General features: G+C 42.3%; 1 protein-coding gene across 3 annotated transcripts in view; it reads left to right on the top strand.

Moving 5' to 3' along the window:
- The first annotated feature begins 2,331 nt into the window (after positions 1 to 2,331).
- med30 (mediator complex subunit 30) overlaps positions 2,332 to 19,003 on the top strand; it is a 57,834-nt gene continuing 41,162 nt past the window's right edge. The window contains exons 1-3 of one of the 3 annotated variants that reach the window (XM_080786991.1): positions 2,332 to 2,401; positions 3,185 to 3,347; positions 4,074 to 6,576. In XM_080786991.1, coding sequence (XP_080643117.1) covers positions 3,248 to 3,347; positions 4,074 to 6,262 — 2,289 coding nt within the window. In that variant the 5' untranslated portion in view covers positions 2,332 to 2,401; positions 3,185 to 3,247 and the 3' untranslated portion in view covers positions 6,263 to 6,576. Of the gene's footprint in view, positions 2,402 to 3,184; positions 3,348 to 4,073; positions 6,577 to 8,220; positions 8,355 to 12,088; positions 12,340 to 13,855; positions 14,015 to 19,003 lie in introns of those variants that run through there. The other 2 variants (XM_080786993.1, XM_080786992.1) reach the window with 2 other exon arrangements.

The raw sequence follows: 19,003 nt of genomic DNA, 5'->3' as shown, positions 1-19,003 counted from the left end.
ATGGTAGCTGGCAGACTCGGTCTACTGACATTCAATTTGATAAAACAAAACTTTGGGCAAAGAGAAAACTTTAAAATGGTCCTTTTCTACCAAGTGTTAACAATATCCTGTCAGTAATTGTCCTTCCTGTTTATAACTATCAACACATTCTATTTCTAATATTAGTTTAGCAGATTATAACTTGTTACTGTTTAAACTTAGCTACATATTAACTGGTGCTGTGGGAACCAACAGATGGGCACCGGTCACGAGGACGTCCCATACTAACATATGTGGATGTACTCAAGAAAGATGCAGATGACATATTTAGCTTTTTTGTGGAATTATTACCCCACTAGGAATATTCAACCAATGGCTTAGCAGTGTCCATTTTACTGAGAGATCAGTGGAGTGCATTCAGTGCATGATCACCAGACTTACATTTGCCACATTGAGTTTTTGTAGGCTGACCTAGAGCTACGTGTGTGTGTGTGTATGTGTGTGTGTGTGTGTGTGTGTGTGAGTGTGAGAGAGAGAGAGAGAGAGAGAGAGACAGACAGACAGACAGAGAGAAGGGAGGAGGTGTGGGGTTAGGGGTGCAGAGACTCGTGAGCAGGATAGAGTGGCGTGCAAAAAGAGGAAGGGGTGCAAAGGAGTTGGTGGAGCAAGAAAGACATGCACTCATGACCACACACACACACACACACACACACACACACACACACACACACACACACACACACACACACACACACACACACACACACACACAAACACAAACTGGTGTCCAGAGAATCCAGAGAAGTCAAAGATGCTACTATCCTGGGTCCACACCTGCCCACTCCACTGTGAACTGTAACTAAACATTTTAAAAGTTTGTCAAACTTTTTCAAAAATAGTACATCTGCTTTTAGATCGACTATTTTTTAATATCCAAACTGTTAGACTGATTCTCTTTAGACCCCCTCCCCCCGCTGTTGCCCCTCTCTGAACGAGTCACACAATAACCAGTAAGGCCACCTAGGCCACGTGCATGCATCCGCCTGGGTGGCGGCAGATGGCAGACTGCTGGGCGAGCGCTGGCGCTTTGTCATGGGGGTCAGATCAACATATGGAATGAATTCTGTACTGGCCATATATGGAGCATGTCTTGACTCTTGAGTGTACAGGGTTTGATGAGGTCAGATCAACATATGGAATGTCAGAACAGGAAGGACGGGTGGGGAGGATCAACATATGGAATGTCGAAACAGGTCAGCTCCATATATGGAGATCTATAAGGGTTTGAGGTTTGAGGTCAGATGTAGAATTGCTGGCCGGCTCCACATATGCAGATATATCCAGCCCAGTCTTCTCCTCACGAGGCGTGATGTCACAAGGCGTGACCATATAGGAGGTGTGATGTCACGAGGCGTGACCATATATGGAGGTGTGATGTCATGAAGCATGAACATATGGAGGCGTGGGGTGACTGACTGACAGATGGCAGATGCAGGTTTTCATAGTAAATCAGTAAATGCAACCTATGGTCGCAATAAAAATCAATTTGAAATGTATTGTGATATGATATATATTGATTGATTGATTGAAAATGTTATTAACAGATTGCACAAGGGGTACAGTTCATGGAAGATAGGTCAATACAAAAACTGCTAAGAGACTAAAACCAGAAAAAGCACTGGTCCTCCATTTTCAATTCATCAAAACATTTAAAGACATACAAATATAAAGAATAAATAGCCTACATCAAATCAAATACACCGTTAGAAAAAAGGGAATACATGTACAGTAGGCTATAAAGTGGGGGGACTTTTACTATTTTACAGGGGCCATTTTTGAATTGCAGGCACCCGTAAGTGCTCTTTGAGAGTGGTTTTGAAGGAGGCTAGTAGGGATTCACATTTCTTAACGGCTTTTGGTAGGGCGTTCCATATTTTAGTGGCATATAATAGTGATACTGTATGTGATGATGATCCAGGACTGGGTCAGCCCTATATGGGTTGGAATTGGGGTTGGTCGTTGGTGTAGGGACTAGGAAGGTTAAGGTAATGGGGTTGGTTAGGGTTAAGGTTGATAGAACATAATAGGGCTGAGGAACCAGCTAGCCTACCTCCCCCATCTGAAATTATTTTGGACCCCCAGGGACGATAACAGGGTTTAACTGATGTTGATGCTATATTATTAACTCACCCCCACTTTGAGAACAAGCGGAACGAAAGTGTCTCAGCAGCATAGCATTCCAGTCGGATCGCTTAGAGCGGTACACAACACAACACTACACTCGGCTTCTCCAGTGGCGGGCTGGCTCGCGACGATGATAAACACGCCTGATCTGACCAGGAGAAAATACAAATAACAACTAAACATTAGAGACAGAGCAAAACTATTGTACTACTACTACTACTACTACACAGGATACAAGGTAAGTCTTCTGTTCTGGTTGTGCACCGCTATTGTTGATGTGACGCAAACAGACCCCGGCGCGCTCCTTGTAAACTTGTAAAGTTTTAGCCTGGAGTTGACTTGATGATGACGTTAGTGTCCAACAACTGTCCATAGGTTTTGCTAATATATCTATAGTTGTGCAATATACGCCCAAAGGCTACCACGAGTCGAGTCGACACATAATAAAGCAAGCTGCATGATAAGTGTTGTGGATTCCATTGTGACCGTGTGCTAGCTCTACAGTTAATCATACTAAAGAGGGGAAAGTGCATTGTGAGTCGTGACCCCGTTATGAGTTATGACTTATTTAGCCATTTAGGCTTCCTTCGGACCCCAACTAACTACCACAGTCATCCCAGCTGTGTCAACACGTGTGTAGCGCCCAAACAATGTGTGGCCCTACTATACTGGACTGGTTTCCGACAGTCAAGTCGTGTGCTCCAGAAACTGATGTACAGTCCAAACGTTCCATAGAGTTGGTATAATAATAATCTATTCTCTGTAACTGCAGGCCTATATAACTAACAGCCTTCCACAAAAGTGTCTGAAAAACTGTTTGCCTCCTTTCAGCAACCTGATTAAATACCTGGGCTGGCCTTGACACTGACCACGCCCTTCAGTGGACATCATTGAAAACAATTAGGAGGCTCAAATGGCTCTTACAACATGTCTATGAATTTATTTTTGTGTACCTGTCTGTGTTGACTGTTTTTAGAATGAACCTGTAAATAATCTCTCTCTCCCTCTCATATTGCGACAGATCTAGGTGTTGACCTGCTCTGAGGAGAAAGCACTGAAGCAGGAAGTGGAGAGCACCACAGAGATGAAGCCAGATGCCTTGTTGTTGGAGAGTTGGAGAGTTGGAGAGAGACTGAAAGCAGGAAGGAGAGTCATGAAGACGTGGCCGAGCACTGGAAGATCAGGTTTGTGATGCTGCTTGTAAAGCAGTGATGGAAGAAGTACAATAATCAATACTGCAATGTAGAAATACTCTGTTACATAAAAGTCCCGACTTAAAAATGTACTTGAGTAAAAGTACAAAAGTATTGGCATCAAACTATACTTATAGTATAAATATAATTATGAAATAGTATAAAATAATAAAAAAATACTATAACATATACTTATAGTAATAGTACCAAAAGTAAAAATGTATGAAAATCTTTTGAGAATAGCTGATATACAAGCTACAATGATCTATTTTTATATATATATGGCTGTAGTATAGTCTGAAGACTCACCTCTTCAGACTCCACCTAGCCGTGACTGTCTTTGCAGACTAAAATGTAACTTAGATAGCATTTTATGTAAACAGATTTTTCTCCTTGATATTATACTGTTTACACTGAGAATAGGTTTTGTTTACCCATGATCCTAGATCACTTTCTATGCATCTGATGTATTACCTTGTTTTTTTCTTGCTTACTGTAATGTGACATACATCCGTCATACGTAAGAGCTCTGGATTAAGAACGTCTGCTAAATACGTTAATTGTAAATCTGTAATTGTAGGAAGTAACTAAAGCTGACAGATAATTCTAGTCAATAAAAAGTACAATAGTTGCCTCCGACGTGTAATGGAGTCTATGGAACGTATTGAAAATTGTAAACGCTAAATTGTAAAGTAAAAAATACCTAAAAATCCACAGGTATCGCCAAGCGTAAAAAAAGCCCATCGGTGCAACCAAAATGGAAACCAGTGACCTTGATGGGGGACATGAGAAGAAGGTTCAAGGCGGCCTGGTGCAACATTCACCCCTGGCTCGAGTATTCTCAGTTATCAGACTCTGTGTATTGTTATGCCTGCAGGCATTTTAGCCCCCCTAATGGTGCAGATGCGGTATCTGACCCGCTGTCTGGATTCAAAAACTGGAAGAAAGCAACCTACAAACAGGGGGGGTTTGCAATGCATGCCAAGTCTGAGCAGCACAAACGGGCAATGATTACATGGAGGGACCACCAGAGAGCTGTAGCAACTAATCCGGCACTGACAAATGTCCTAAAAACTAAACGTGACAAACAGGTTAGGAAGAATCGGGAATATTTGAAACATATAGGGCGAATGCTACTGGTTACTGCCACCCAAAACCTTGGTGACAGAGGCTTCATGGCACTTCTAAAGTTTGGTGCTGCATTAAACAAAGCTTTAAAAAAAAGGGTGAGTTCTGTCAATAATGTGTTGTATACAAGCAAAGCCATTCAGAATGAGGTTCTGGATTGTCTTGCAGCCATGGTTCAAGCCAAAATTGCAGAAGAGCTGAGACAGAGTGAAGTGTTCAGCATCATGGCACGTGAAGCAAATGAGCAGATTTCTCTAGTACTCAGGTATTATTTCAATGGAGCTGTCGAGGAGAGTTTTCTCCATTTTGAATCCTCTGAGGGGCTAAGTGAATCAGGGCTTGCTGAAAAAATTATCCATATATTGGAAAGTCATGGTCTGGAACACAGAAACAACCTTGTAGCCCAAGCACACACTGGTTTTGAACTCTTGAGTGTTGACTATCATTCCGGGGTCCAGGCTAGAATCAAAGAGCAAGCAAAATATGGATTTTACATCCATAGCAATGCCCAATGTCTAAATGAAGTTTTAGTAGATGCAGTCAAAGCTGTCCCAGAGGCAAGTATCTTCTTTGACTTGCTAGAAAAACTGTGTGAGTTCACATCTCTGTCACATGTCCATTTTAAATGGCTGGATGTGCAAAGAGACATGTACGAAGGAGCACCAAGGGAACTCCGGCAGTTAACTGACATCCAAGGGGCATGTAGCTTTATAGCTCTACAAAACATTATGGATAGATTGCCTGCTCTTATGAGAGTACTGCAAGAGCTATATGTTCGTGAAGAATTCGACTCGACAACTCTTCAGGCTGGAGGTCTGCTGGAACAGATAGATCTTCAATTCATCGTGCATCTTGTTGCACTCTGTAAAGTGTTTGGAGAAACAAAACCTCTCTCTGATGTGCTACAGGCTTCAGCACCTGACTTTTCAAAAGTTGCCGAATTAGTTGAAGCTTTAGTTCAAACACTGACTGACTTCAGACAAGAGTCATTTTTTGATGGCTTGTGGGATGAAATGTTGAACATTTCTGAGAAATGCAACGCTACAATAGAGTCAGCTGAAAAACGTGAAAAAAGGCTGAGCTCTGAGCTCTACGACGTCCCACACGACGTCCAGGACCTCCTCGGCGGCCTCAGTCTCGGTGGCCTCAATGATCTTGGTGACAATCACGGAATAGTTACTACTGTTCATCAAAGAGAGAGGTTTCGTACAGCCTTTTTCTACCCCGTAATTGATCAGATGGTCCATGAGCTTAACAGACGTTTTTCAAAGACAACCTGTGACATAATGAACAGCATCCAAGCTCTAAACCCCAAAAGCGACGCATTTCTTCAAAATGACGCTTTGCTTTCATTTGCTCGATTGTATGATTCAAACATTGAAGACTTGGAGAACGAACTACATATGTTCCTCCGATATTTGGAAAGGAAAACGCAGGCCGGGATGCAGACTCCTTCTAGTACGGCAGAGCTGACACTGATCCTTGAGCCGTTCAAAGAAGTGTTTGTTGAGCTCTTCAGACTCGTGAAGATAGCAGTCGCAATCCCACTGAGTGCTGCTTCTTCTGAGAATATCTCTAAAGTGAACCTCATGACAAATCATCTCAGGTCCTTGGGTCATCTTAATTGTCACCTAAATTATGATGAGATTGAGCTGCAGAGTTTGTGCAATAAGGATGTACTTTGTATTGAGTCTAGGAGGGCAAATGCTTTGTGTCTTGATGCATTTGTTGATCGTTTTGCCAAAAAACACCAAAACCGCAGAATTATGTTGGTGTAAGTTGAAAATCTACAAAGAACTACAGACAGGGATGCAGATGCCCTCTAGATAACCGAGCTGGTACTGTTCATTGAGCCTTGTGAAGTGTTGTTGCAACAAAGAATGCATGTAACTTGAGATGTAGAAGTGTCTCATGTCTCATTTCATTTTCAATGTTTTAATGTAATAGAATTATTTCTTTGTGTGCTGTTATTTTATATACTGAAAAATATTTGTAAGTTTGAACACTGAAGTTTTGTCTAAAAAGAAGCATTTTGTGTCTAAATTTGGAAAAGCAATAAAGTTTAATCAACACAAAGTGGAGAACATTGTTTGTTTCTTGTTTCGTTTCAGGTCAAATGTGTCCCCTTGACAAAACTAGCCACCCCCCCCCCCCCCCCCCCACCACCAAGAAGTTAAGAACCACTACTATGGGACTACTAATGTTCAGCAACTAGTAACTAAATTATCAATATTTGTATGGAAAAAATGAGAATCGTGCAGCACTAGAGCGTAACATCGGTGTCATTTGTATTGCTTGATGCTTTGTTAGCTGGAGGGCTAAACATAGTAAATGTTGTGGTGGGACATGCACAGGGGTAATGAGATACTGTATTATTGTCTGTCTGCTCAATAATTCATTTGGACTTTGCTTGTTTGTGTTTGAGAGATCCATAGAATATGGTTACAGTTATAAAAGTGATGCTAATGCTGATGTCTTCCAAAAAGGAATTCTAGTCTTTGATGACATTACCCGTACTGTGTGCCAAATAAGTGTCATTGATTTTGTTTCTTCACTGCCATGTTTTACAATCTGGCTCGACAACATTAATATGAATAAAGTAATCCGAAACCGACACATTTGTCATCAACTTGTCTTGACAGCATTCAGTGAAGACATAATTTGAAACCATCTGAGTTGTTGATTTAGTATCTCATCCACTAAATCAATACATTTTGTTTGTTTCTCGACATACTTTGATCATTGATGATAGATGGGCTGTCATGTAAGGGCCTGCAGACAATTGGTATCACTGGCGTGTACACACACACACACACACACACGCACACAAGCATGAGGGTTCATTCAATATGGCAACATAACCAGCACACTGCAATTAAGAAGTTGTAGGAAATCACTTTGACCTTGACTTGTGTTTTCTCTATCAACTGATTGGACTGAGGAGGGCTTTTAGAGGAAACTCAGACACGAAAAGAATATCTCTAGGTTATTATCACACAAAGGATGCTCCATATAAATGTAAATTGAAATCCAGACTGTAACCACCAAATTAAATGGATAATGGAAATTAAGTAATAGGCATTCTAATCTACTTTTTCAGTTTCACTCAAGCCTGAAGGCACAGCCTTTCATTTACCCCAAATAGAGCTTTTATTTCCATGCAATGTCAGTCAGCAGGGCAATTTTGCATGGTGGAGCACACAGAATGAGTATACAGCTTAGACTATTTCAGGGACCTCTTGTATTTCACAGTTTATAATTTGAATTCTGGTTGCTCACAAAGTAGGCTAAGCCAAGCGTGTGTATAATACAATACAAGTAATGTATATATTTTAATTTAAAGCATTTAATCCGAGCACAGCTCTAGTAGATGATACTGCAGTTCTGGTTCGTTTGAATCGTGCATAGTAAAATTACATTATGTTTACTTGACCATAAGTGGTGACAAAAAACGGATTATTATTATGGAACTGTGATACTAATAAATCAGATAGTTAAATGGGTTGTTATGCAGGAACTGTGCAATAGATGGCGCTGTGGACATAGGCTTTTACCGTAATGTTTAGCTATAATTTAAATTAAGGCAATGATTCATTCTTTACTTGATCTGTGTGCTCTTTCTGGTGTGAATGAATGATGTGATGAATTTCCACTGCGCCAGAGTAGTAGAATTCTCTTTAACACCGGAATTAAGAAAACCGTAAAATAATTATTTCAGGAGGCGCTTGCACTTCATTCTTTACTGTAGGCAGCAGAGCAGACGTAGCAAGGGCGCAAATCTCGCGACGTTTGTGCAGCAGCTGAGCTCTGAAGAAAAGCAAGGGGCTTTTGACATAATGTCAACAAAATAGATAAATTAACACGACACAGGTAATGAGACCTAAATATTATATTGTTTACCATTGTAATATGATTGATAACAGCGATGCAAAGGCATTCCTTATGTCCCAGAATAGATATTGAATGTATAAAGTGGCTTAAGAGGCAGTTACAGTTGGAAGTGTCGCGGTGCGTGTCATGTCTGCAGCCAGCCAGTGACTGTACTTTTGCATGTGGACAGTTATGCTGCCTTTTGCGGCACCGAAAATAGCAGACCTGCAAGCTCACAACGCCTCGCGGGCAGACTGCTTGTGAGCTTGTAGATCTGCAACACACCGGCGGCGTGCAAACAGTTATAAATCAGCTGCTAATCATCATCATCATCATCATCTATAGACTATATTACTATTTATATTAACCTATCATAACACAACACTATTTTGGATACGTTTACTTTGCGTACTGTATATATATCTATCTATCTATCTATCATCATGTCCAAATTGTGTCGCAACACACTATTACATTCCATTCCGATCTCCTAAAGTCCTAAGATATAATTGAACGCTAAAAGACGAGTGTTTATCATATAATAACAGTCAGCAGTAACTACCGTAACCGTACCTTCAGGCTTCAGTGCATCAGGACAGTGGTTTTCAACAGTGGTCCGATGAGGGTCCAGGTGGTCCCCAGCTAAATAATGAGAGAGTTGGTAACCAAATGGACCCTTATAGACCTTTAACTCGAGAGTGTAAAATTAAACGAAATGGACCCTTACAGGTCTATTTGTTTTCATTTTACACTCTCAAGAGTTACATTATTTTTAAACATCTGCATAACTTAATATACAAGTCACACAATTAGAGGCTAAATGTCATCCAATGGTGGTCCGTTGCTCAAATGTCGAATAAACAATGGGACTTGACATGAAAAAGGCTAAAAACCACTGGACACCAGCATGTACACTGTGCAATATAAAGCATCATATCATAAAATAATAAATAAACACTACTCTTTCCTCCATGGAACAAATTTATATTGCAGTGGAGGAGAACTGATCCTTACTGTGACACTGTTGGGTATCTATCAGAGGTGTCAAGTTGTTCCTGTACTGCTTTTATTTGTATTATGTATTTGTATTGTTGGAATGGTAGAGTTAGAGTGTTAGGCCAGTGGCCCCTAACTTTTCACTATAACAACACTGTATAGGTCACATTTTACATAACAGGATGGTTGGCCCTACTATTACTTGTATCTTTCGAATGATTTATAACTATTCTTATTATAAGGAAAGGAATGAGCACAGTACATTCACTCTCTTTCATCTTGTGATTTAAATCCCTTAAAACAGGGGGTTTCAACCCTTTTCATTCCAAAGACCCATTATTTATTCTGCATTTGAGCCACGGATCACCATTTGTTGAGATTTAGCCTCTCAGACCCAAGACTAAAGAATATTTTAGTAGGATTTTGTGCACAATTCCCTGCTGTATTGATGTGGTACCATAGAGAGAAAATAGGCGTTGACAAAATAACAATTCTTCTACATTCTCAAATTGTGTAGACTTCGTGTACATTGTAATGCAGCTTTTTAACAATAATTACGGGTCAAGGATAGAAGAGTTAAGGATCTATAAGGGTTCATTTGGTTACCAACTCTCCATTATTTAGCTGGGGACCACCTGGAACCTCCTCAAGGACCACTGGTGGTCCCCACCCCCGGACACTGCCTTAAAATATTGAATGTCTTTGGACTTGTATCCTGACTTGAGAGAAAGAGAATATCCGTTTTGCTTTGAATGCTTCAATTAACTTTGTTTGAACTTGATGTTGGCTATTGTTGTACTTGTATGTTTGGATGTTCAAACTCATATAAAATAATCTTATTTAGTGATTGGTAAATTCCAAATATTATCAAAGTATGCCATGGCGCCACCTGGATTAGCTTTGTGGCACGTAGGCAGTGGGCACCCACTTAAAGAAACCCTGTTAGAAACAGCACAGTAGTTAGCAATTAGTGTAGCAGAGTGACTCAGGCTGAAGAACAGAAAACCTATTATATCCCCCTGCCAAGGGTGGATTCCCTCTTATAGGCTATTGGATTAGATGTTTGGCTTCAGTGTCCCTTCTCTCACGCAGGAGACCCAGGTTTGAATCTACATTACAGGGCGGCTGTGGCTCAAGAGGTAGAGCAGGTCGTCCAATGATCACTGAGTCAGCGGTTCTAATCCCGGCTCCTCCTGTCCACATGTCGAAGTGTCCTTGGGCAAGACACTGAACCCTACATTGCCTCCAATGAGTTGGTCGGTGTGAGCTCGCCACCATTGGTGTGTGAATGTGGGAAGTGAGGACGCTGGCGTCGACTGTTCGCCGCTTCACCTCCCAATATATGAATGAATGAACCATTGTAAAGCGCTTTGAGCACTTGGAAAAGCGCTATAAAAATGCAATTCATTATTATTATTAGCAAGAAGGTCCTGGGTTAGAATGTGACACGTCCATTTCTGAATCTGAATCTAATAAACAGGCTCTATGAACAGCAGCCATATTATTTACTCATACTAATTGAGGCTCTGTTAGTGTAGCTAAAGGTTCTCAAACCTTTTTCAAGCACCCCCATGAGTACTTGTGAGGGGCTATTTGGAATCCCCTCAAGGAACCACGAGGGTACTTGCCTGGACCACGCTTTGAGACCCACTGGTGTAGCACAGTTTATCCAGCGAACCATCATGCACAATATCATCCTGATTCTTGTTACGACAAGTTAATTGGTTAAGGCCTGGCCCTAACTGGGCCCTCATCAAACCCTGTACACTCAAGACACTGCCCCCGCTGCCACCCTTAGATCTCCAGATATGCAACTGACCTGTTCTGACATTCCATATGTTGATCTGACCACATCAAACCCTGTACACTCAAGACACGCTCCATATATGGCCAGTTCAGAATTCATTCCATAATTATGTTGATCTGACCTCCCATGCCAAAGTGCCAGTGCTCGCCCAGCAGTCTGCTTTCACCTAGGCGGATGCGTGCACGGGACCTCGCCCTACCCTTAGATCTCCATATATGGAGCTGACCTGTTCTGACATTCCATGTGTTGATCTGACCACATCAAACCCTGTACACTCAAGACAAGCTCCATATATGGCCAGTACAGAATTCATTCCATATGTTGATCTGACACCCATGACAAAGCAGTCTGCTGTCACCTAGGTGGATGTGTGCACGTGACGTCGCCCTTTAGGGAGGTCGCTTCTCGCCCTCAGGCGTCTTACTGGTTTGACCAGAATGGAACAGTAATTTAATTGGTAAGACCTGGGAAGGAAGTAAAGTGAGATCCTCGTCATCCCAAGCCCTGTTGGTTGTTCCTCCCGCAAAACTAAAGGATAGAATAGTTAGTAGAATAGTTTCGCCCCCAGGCTATGGAACGACCTCCCCTACCACCTGAAATCTGTGGCCTCTGTGGAACTTTAAAAAAAAACCTTTAAAGACCCACCTTTTCACACAGGCCTTTGTAACATAGTCCCGTATTGATTTCTTGATTTTCACCAGGCGCCAATTGTTCCTTGCTTTATTGTTTTATTGTTATGTTTTGCTTTTATTGTTGTGAAGCACTTTGTGACTCAGATGTCTGTGAAAGGTGATCTATAAATACAATGTACTTACTTACTAAAGAAGAGGTCCAATTTCTTTCTAATATACAGTAGCTGCTGTGCATAGAGTCTCTATTAGAGCCTATTGCTTACCTCTTCTGTACGTGTTTATTCCACCTCACTGTCCAGGCATGTAAAGGTGTACCAGTGTGGAATAGCCTGACAGGTAGCTCCGCCTACACCTTCCTTCTCTACCATCTGTCACCATGGCCACGCCTCCCCTGGTGACGCCTTTTGGCGGGCAACAGCAGCAGCAGCAACAGCAGGCTCAGGCAGCGCGTGATGTCAACACGGCCTCGCTATGCCGCATCGGCCAGGAGACGGTCCAGGACATTGTCCTTAGAACCATGGAGATCTTTCAGCTTCTCCGCAACATGCAGGTTAGCTAGTGGGTTGTCCGGAGTCTGTAGGTCTGTCTCGCTGTGCCTTTGTCTGTTTTGTGGTTCTGCTGCAGTGCTGTCTAACTCCTTCAATTTATAGTTTTCACTGTCCCATCACACTTGTGTGTGTGTGTGTGTGTATTCCCTTTTCCCCACCATGGAATTAGATAACTGTAACGCGACATGACAAGCCTTTACTCTGTCATTGTGGTAAGAATTGCTTGGCAAGCTTTTTCTTGCCTTTGCAGTGATTCCTCCTAGATAGCTGGACCACTATTGTTTTCTTTGTCACTCATAAGGTGACCGTAATCACTCAAACCCCATTTACTGAGTGACCATATTGTTCACCCAGGGATCTATACTCGGTCCCGTCGTAAAAGCTCACAACACATCGAGTTGAGGGCTTGTAGAATGACTATTTTCGACAAATTTTCTTTGAATGTGACATGCCCAGAATAGAGACCCTAAGACAGCCAACACTAAATAGTCATTCACTATTATTATCACTAGATATAGCAGACTTTGCTATAGAATGCAAAACACCAGAGCTGTGACTTGTAGTTCCAGATCAAAGACTTTCCATAATACCAATGATACTCTTGGCTTTACTCCAATTCCCACTCACTCACTCACTCACTCACTCACTCACTCACTCACTCACTCACTCACTCACTCACTTGTTTTTCACCCTCTTGTTATATCTCTCTCTCTTGATTAGTAGTCTCTCGAGACAGACTGTTGACTCGCATCAATAAAAAGGCGCTGCTTTTCCTTTATTTTTTGACGTTGGGTTCTCAGATTGCTTGTTTAGGTATGCATGCCTGAAAGACATTGTTTTATGCTTCTTTTATGTTATGAAGGATGTTTAAAATCAGACGGTGCATCCCCAGAGGCTTTCTGTTTCTGATCCTCTCGATCGTAATGAGCCTGGTTATCTTTAACAACTAGTGTAGTTAAACCCAATTATTTTTGGCGAAAATAGCTGATCTAGCTCACAGTTCATTGCATTGCAATTAGTTGTGTTCTTGTAGATCTGGTGTTTGAAGATTTTTGTCTAGATTTGTCCTATAATGACCAATGTTTCATGTTAATAGCAAGGTTTTGTTTTGACTAACTAGGATACATTCCCATGAAAGTTGTTCTTTTCATTGGTTTTAGTGGGAAAGCAAAGCAGAGCTCTGTAGGTCCTGAAAATTCTCCCACCCAGAACTGGCTAAATGTATAAAGCAGTTCCAACGTTTATAGCATTGTACAGGCATTCAAAAAATTATTTTATTTTTGAATAGCAAAATATGAGATTATTTTGTATAAACTCTGTCCTAAAATGTACTGTATATTGGCCACTAGCTGAAACCTACTGTTTGCCTAGTCCAACCAGCTGCTTGTGCAGATAAACCTGCCACTGTTTGGAGGTTTCCGTTGTAAATGTACCAACCCACAGCGACCTTTAGATGAAATATGTTGGTTTCCAGACCTGTGTCAACGTGACCTCTCCTCTCTCTGTGTTGCCTCCCAGTTGCCTAACGGGGTGACATATCATCCCAACACCCATCAGGACAGGCTGGGTAAACTCCAGGAGCACCTGCGCATGCTGTCCGTGCTCTTCCGTAAGCTACGGCTCGTCTACGACAAGTGCAACGAGAACTGCACCGGGCTGGACCCCATACCCCCCGAGGTGAGACTCCAATGCACATATATACAGTGAGACTCCAATGCTATCTATACCAGTGGTCCCCAGAGCTTTTCATGTCAAGGAGGACCCCCACATTGACAATAATTAGCCTGCCAAAGACAGAAGAAGAGTTTTTACAGCTCTAGCAGTGATTTTCATTTCAAGGACCCCCCCAGTTTGAAATGCAACAGGCTACGGAACTCCATTTAATGGCATTTCTATCTCTGAGAACCCAATTTATATTGTTAATTTAACTCTGAGAGTGTACAAATGGAATGGAACCAAGGGTCGATTCGGTTCCATTTGTACACTCTCAGAGTTACAGACCCATAAGGGTCCATTTGATTCCAAACTATCATTTACTATTCATTGGGTACTCAGAAAAGCGCTATATAAGTTTGAGATATTATTATTATTATTATTTAGCTGTGGACTCCCTCAAGGACCTCTGGGGGTCCCCGGTCCCCGGACCCCGGACCCGCTTTGGGAACCACTGATATATACAGTGAGACTCACTCCAATGCATACAGTAACTGGATTTGATTTAACAAGGTAAATGGAGGGCCAGTTCATTGCAGCATGCCTAGGCTCAGAGGTAGCCTAAAGACAGAGAAGCAGATGTGTTGGCGGAAGTTTGGCGGTTAAAAGAAAACAATCGGAGCAGCAGAAACAGTCTGGGCAAGGAAAGTAAATAAGTTTACTTTCTTATTCCTCAGCATTCTTCTGTTATATTGGCCCCGAGCAAGGAACATAAGCCCTAATTGTTCTATAGCAGCACAGCAGCGAACAGCAGAAGTCTGCGGTTGTACCGTTATGACCTGGCCTTCTGAGCAGTGAAGGAAAGTACAATTTTGAGGTATCTGTACTTTTCTTGAGTCTTTGAATTCCCAGTACCTTTTCTTCTACTCCACTACATTTATTTGGAAACTTTAGTTGCTAACGTACGTATATTAACCACTACATTTCAGCTATTTGAAAATAGCCGATCTACGCATTGTGAGCTTATAGATCTGCTATTTTTTATACATTTGACTTGTGCAATGGGAAAATACTACATAATGAATACTTTTACTTTTAGTACTTTAAGTACATTTGTATGCCAATTCCTTTGTACTTTTACTCAAGTACATTTTGAATGCCAGACTTTTACTTGTAACGGAGTATTTCTATATTGCAGTATTGGTACTTTTACCTAGGTAAGAACTTTGAGTACTTGTTCCACCGCTGCTTCTGATAATGCAATGCATCTCTGTGAACATGAAGCAGGAGGACATGGTTGAAAGATTACTGTACATGCTAAAAAAAAACAACCACAACCCTGACCTGAATTAATACAGGTTAATACCCCTGTTCCCTTTAGGATAATATATTACAAAGCAACCTTTTTTCAGATGAAAATAGATCAATCTTTTTGGGTGACGCTTGACAGAATTATCTTTCAATTAAGGATGAATGTTCAGTGAATGCAAGGGTGATGTCATCATCCCTCTTAAACTAACCTCAAACCAACCCCCTGCACATATAATATATCATATATTTTTGCCTTTTGAAACTCCACCGTTGATATCCAAGATGTAGCATTGATTCTTCATTCTTTATTTAACATGGATCATGTGACTTTTGCAGTAATTTAAAGTAGAACAGAAGTGCAGAACACGCACTGCTGTATATTTTTACAAGATTCCAGCAAAGACTAAATCCAGCATAACATTAAGTCGCTGCACATTTGTAGCAGCTTTGGTGTAATCCTTTTATGCAGCACGATAAGAAATTCTTTGAAACATATAGTATGTCTTTTGGAAACAAATCCCAAACGTATTTGGTTTGCTTGGGTTTCTGTAAAGCCCGATTTAGAATTCCTTGCACGCAAGTGTCGCATCCAGAAAATAGCTGATCTGAAAGCTCACAACGTGCCACGGTGTGACGACGCATTGTGAGCTTGTGGTTCGGCTGTTTTCATGTGTGACACCGAAACGCAACCAACGGATCTGGCTTAGGGATTCTTGCGTAGGGCGACTTTGTGGTCCGAGACCAAGCACTGCCACACACGATGCATCACAGCTTTTCCCCAAAACTGCCTGACTTTAGAGGTGGGAAACTGTTAGTTTAAAGGAAGTAGGTCATTGGTAGCCCCCTGCTTCACACGCATGCATGCACGCACAGTCACACAGTCACAGTCACAAACGCACACACACACACACACGCACACACATGCACACCTCAACCCAGGGGGACTCTTACCGCCTCCACTCCCTCCAGGTCTGTTTCATCTCAGCTCAGAGCAGATTCATTGGCTGCTCCAGGTTGGTCTCTAGGGCCTTTTTACCGGTGGTTACGGTCACCCACCACCTCTAAAGCGGCTGTCAAATGCCAACGCACACACACGCACACACCCTGCCCACCAACCTATATGCCTGCCTGACTTCACATAAACCACATGCGGCAATGAATATGCACACAGTACACTAAACCTTATAACAACTGTATGATTGTACACATGCGCAGTATACATCCATACAATCATAGAAACACACACACACACACACACACACACACACACACACACACACACACACACACACACACACACACACACACACACACACACACACCAACCAACTGGCACCTATCTCACAATTCGATTTGAGCACAATTCGATAAGATCATGATTCTTCTATATCCTGTATTGAGATTCAGTCAGTCTTATGTGTCTATATTAGAGGGCCAGTCTGTGTGTCTGTATGTGTGACCGGAGCTAATCTCACGAACCTGCCTGACTGATAAGCCCCAAATGTCTTGTGCACTACCTCCACTAATTTATTTTCACGTGTTCAATTATTCATGAAATCTACGAAACTTCAATTTTTTTATGGAAGTCAAAGGCAAATTTGGAGTCATACATCTTATAGATACATTATAATTGACTGATGTTACAGTCTATTGATGATTCGTGTCACAGGCTAGCCGAGATCCACAGGATTCTATTATTTTAAATGAGAAAGTCACTTGTGTTGTTGACTACTCTAAAAAGTTCTGACTGCCTTCCTTCCTTGAGCATGCAGCGTGCCATGCCTCATGCAGGGCCGCAGCTTGGCTATTCTCTACTGTTTGATTGGATTTATGGCTGCAGCCAGTGGTCCCTTCCCAATTTCTGCAGATTGACTTGGAGCTAATCTCTTTCACCAGACTCCTACTGAGGATAAAAGAGGATGTGGGAGGAGAGACACCACTCTTAAGTCTTAAATTGGAACAAATCTGAAATGGCTGCTAGCACAGTATAAGCTTTCCACATTGTATTAGACGACGATTCGGAAGCAGTTGCGATGAACACGCATTTACGGGTTATTAAACAATTATACATGGCCATAGCTTAGGTTTTAACCACTTCTTAAACCCTCTATACTGAGTAAACCTGACCTGAGTTGGCTCTGTACTTGGACTGCTCATTTTTCCCTCTACACCATAACTCTTTGCCGAAAAGGTTGCCACCACATGGAGATGGTTAAAATCTCCATGTGGGGCGAAGGTGACATTTCCATTTGTTACTGTGCTTATATACTGTTAACTCATCATTGAGTCGTTACACCATACAGTGTTTTTGTTTAGCCATTCCACTTTAGTCAGATGTTTATACCTCTGCCCCTCGAGGCAAAGACTCCGTGTGCTGCTGACCAGCCAATATTCCTGCTCGCCATGTTTTGTCTGGGCCGGGAGGGTTGTTGATTTTGGCCCCGGCTCCGCTGCCATTTATCATCGGCGAGAATTCAGGTTGCCTGACAGCCGCTTGCTATTGGCTGCCCCGAAACAGGAAGTGGAATCGATGACTCAGGCACTGTGACCTCATTGCAGCCTAGTAATTAGCAACAGGCTCATTTAATGAACAGCTGGGCCCCCGATGCCCACGTCAGCACTCGTCAGCCGGCCCCTGCAGTTGCTACCATGTTCACTCTTTCTTTGTCTCTAATTCGGTCTTTTCTCTGCTGCCCCTTCTCGTATGGTACAGTATGTCTCCTCCCTTTCTCTAAATGTCCTCCGGTCTATCTCCCTCGCTGTCATTTCCTGCTTTGGACGGACATGCCTTTTCATTTACTTCTGGAAGTCCTTTTCTCCTCATTGTTCTCGCCTGTCTCTGCGAGGCAACATGGAGAACTTCATTAAACCATTCTTCTCTGTCAAACAGGAAACCACATCCATCTTTGTGCAGAGGAGGAGGAGGAGGCAGGGGGTTGTGACTCTCTCTCTCTCACGCACACACGCACACGCACACGCGCACGCGCACGCACACTCGCACCGACCAAACACCATCCATCCATCTTTCCCACCATGCTTTGCACATTTCATTTTCCACCCTCAAGCTGCCAAAGTCAGCTCGCTGCCTCTAAAATTCAATATGCCGTTGGCCCGGGTCTGGAATTATCAAATGAAAACACTTTCTTCATTTCTGCATTGAATATTCCGTGACCCTTGTGACAAGAACCAGAGTTTGTCTAATATAATATCCTACACATGTCTCTGTCTTCTTATCCCCCCCGAGAGCCACATAGCTTTGAGTTTGGCACCAAACCCTGCCCGGAGACGGATGAGAGCACGAGAAAAATCAATAGCGTTTAATTTAACCCAGAGAGCACACCAATGTAACCGAACGGACCCACACAGGGTCCGTTCGGTTACATTGGTGCACTCTCACAGAGTTAAATTAACACTCAGGGAACACTGTGGGGAATGCTGCTCAGGTTTCTCTATCTCAGATCTCTTTGTGTGTGTGTGTGTGTGTGTCTCTCTCTCATTCTTCCCTTATGTCTTTTTCACTCCCATCTTCTACTCCCATCTTTGTCTCTCTTCATCTGTCTCCTTGTCTCTCCCTGTCTCTCTCACTTTCTCTCCGTGTCTCTCTACGTCTCCTTTACTCTTAAATTGTTCCCTCTTTGTCTCAGACAGAACTGTCTCTCTCTCCCTCTTCTTTTTTTCCCCTTCCTGGTCTATCCTTTGCAT

Source organism: Protomyctophum bolini, assembly GCF_963924005.1.
Source record: "Protomyctophum bolini genome assembly, chromosome: 17".
In the NCBI taxonomy this organism is placed as follows: Eukaryota; Metazoa; Chordata; class Actinopteri; order Myctophiformes; family Myctophidae; genus Protomyctophum; species Protomyctophum bolini.
The sequence above is the reverse complement of the archived record's forward strand: the minus strand, read 5'-3'. Positions and strand labels throughout refer to the sequence as shown.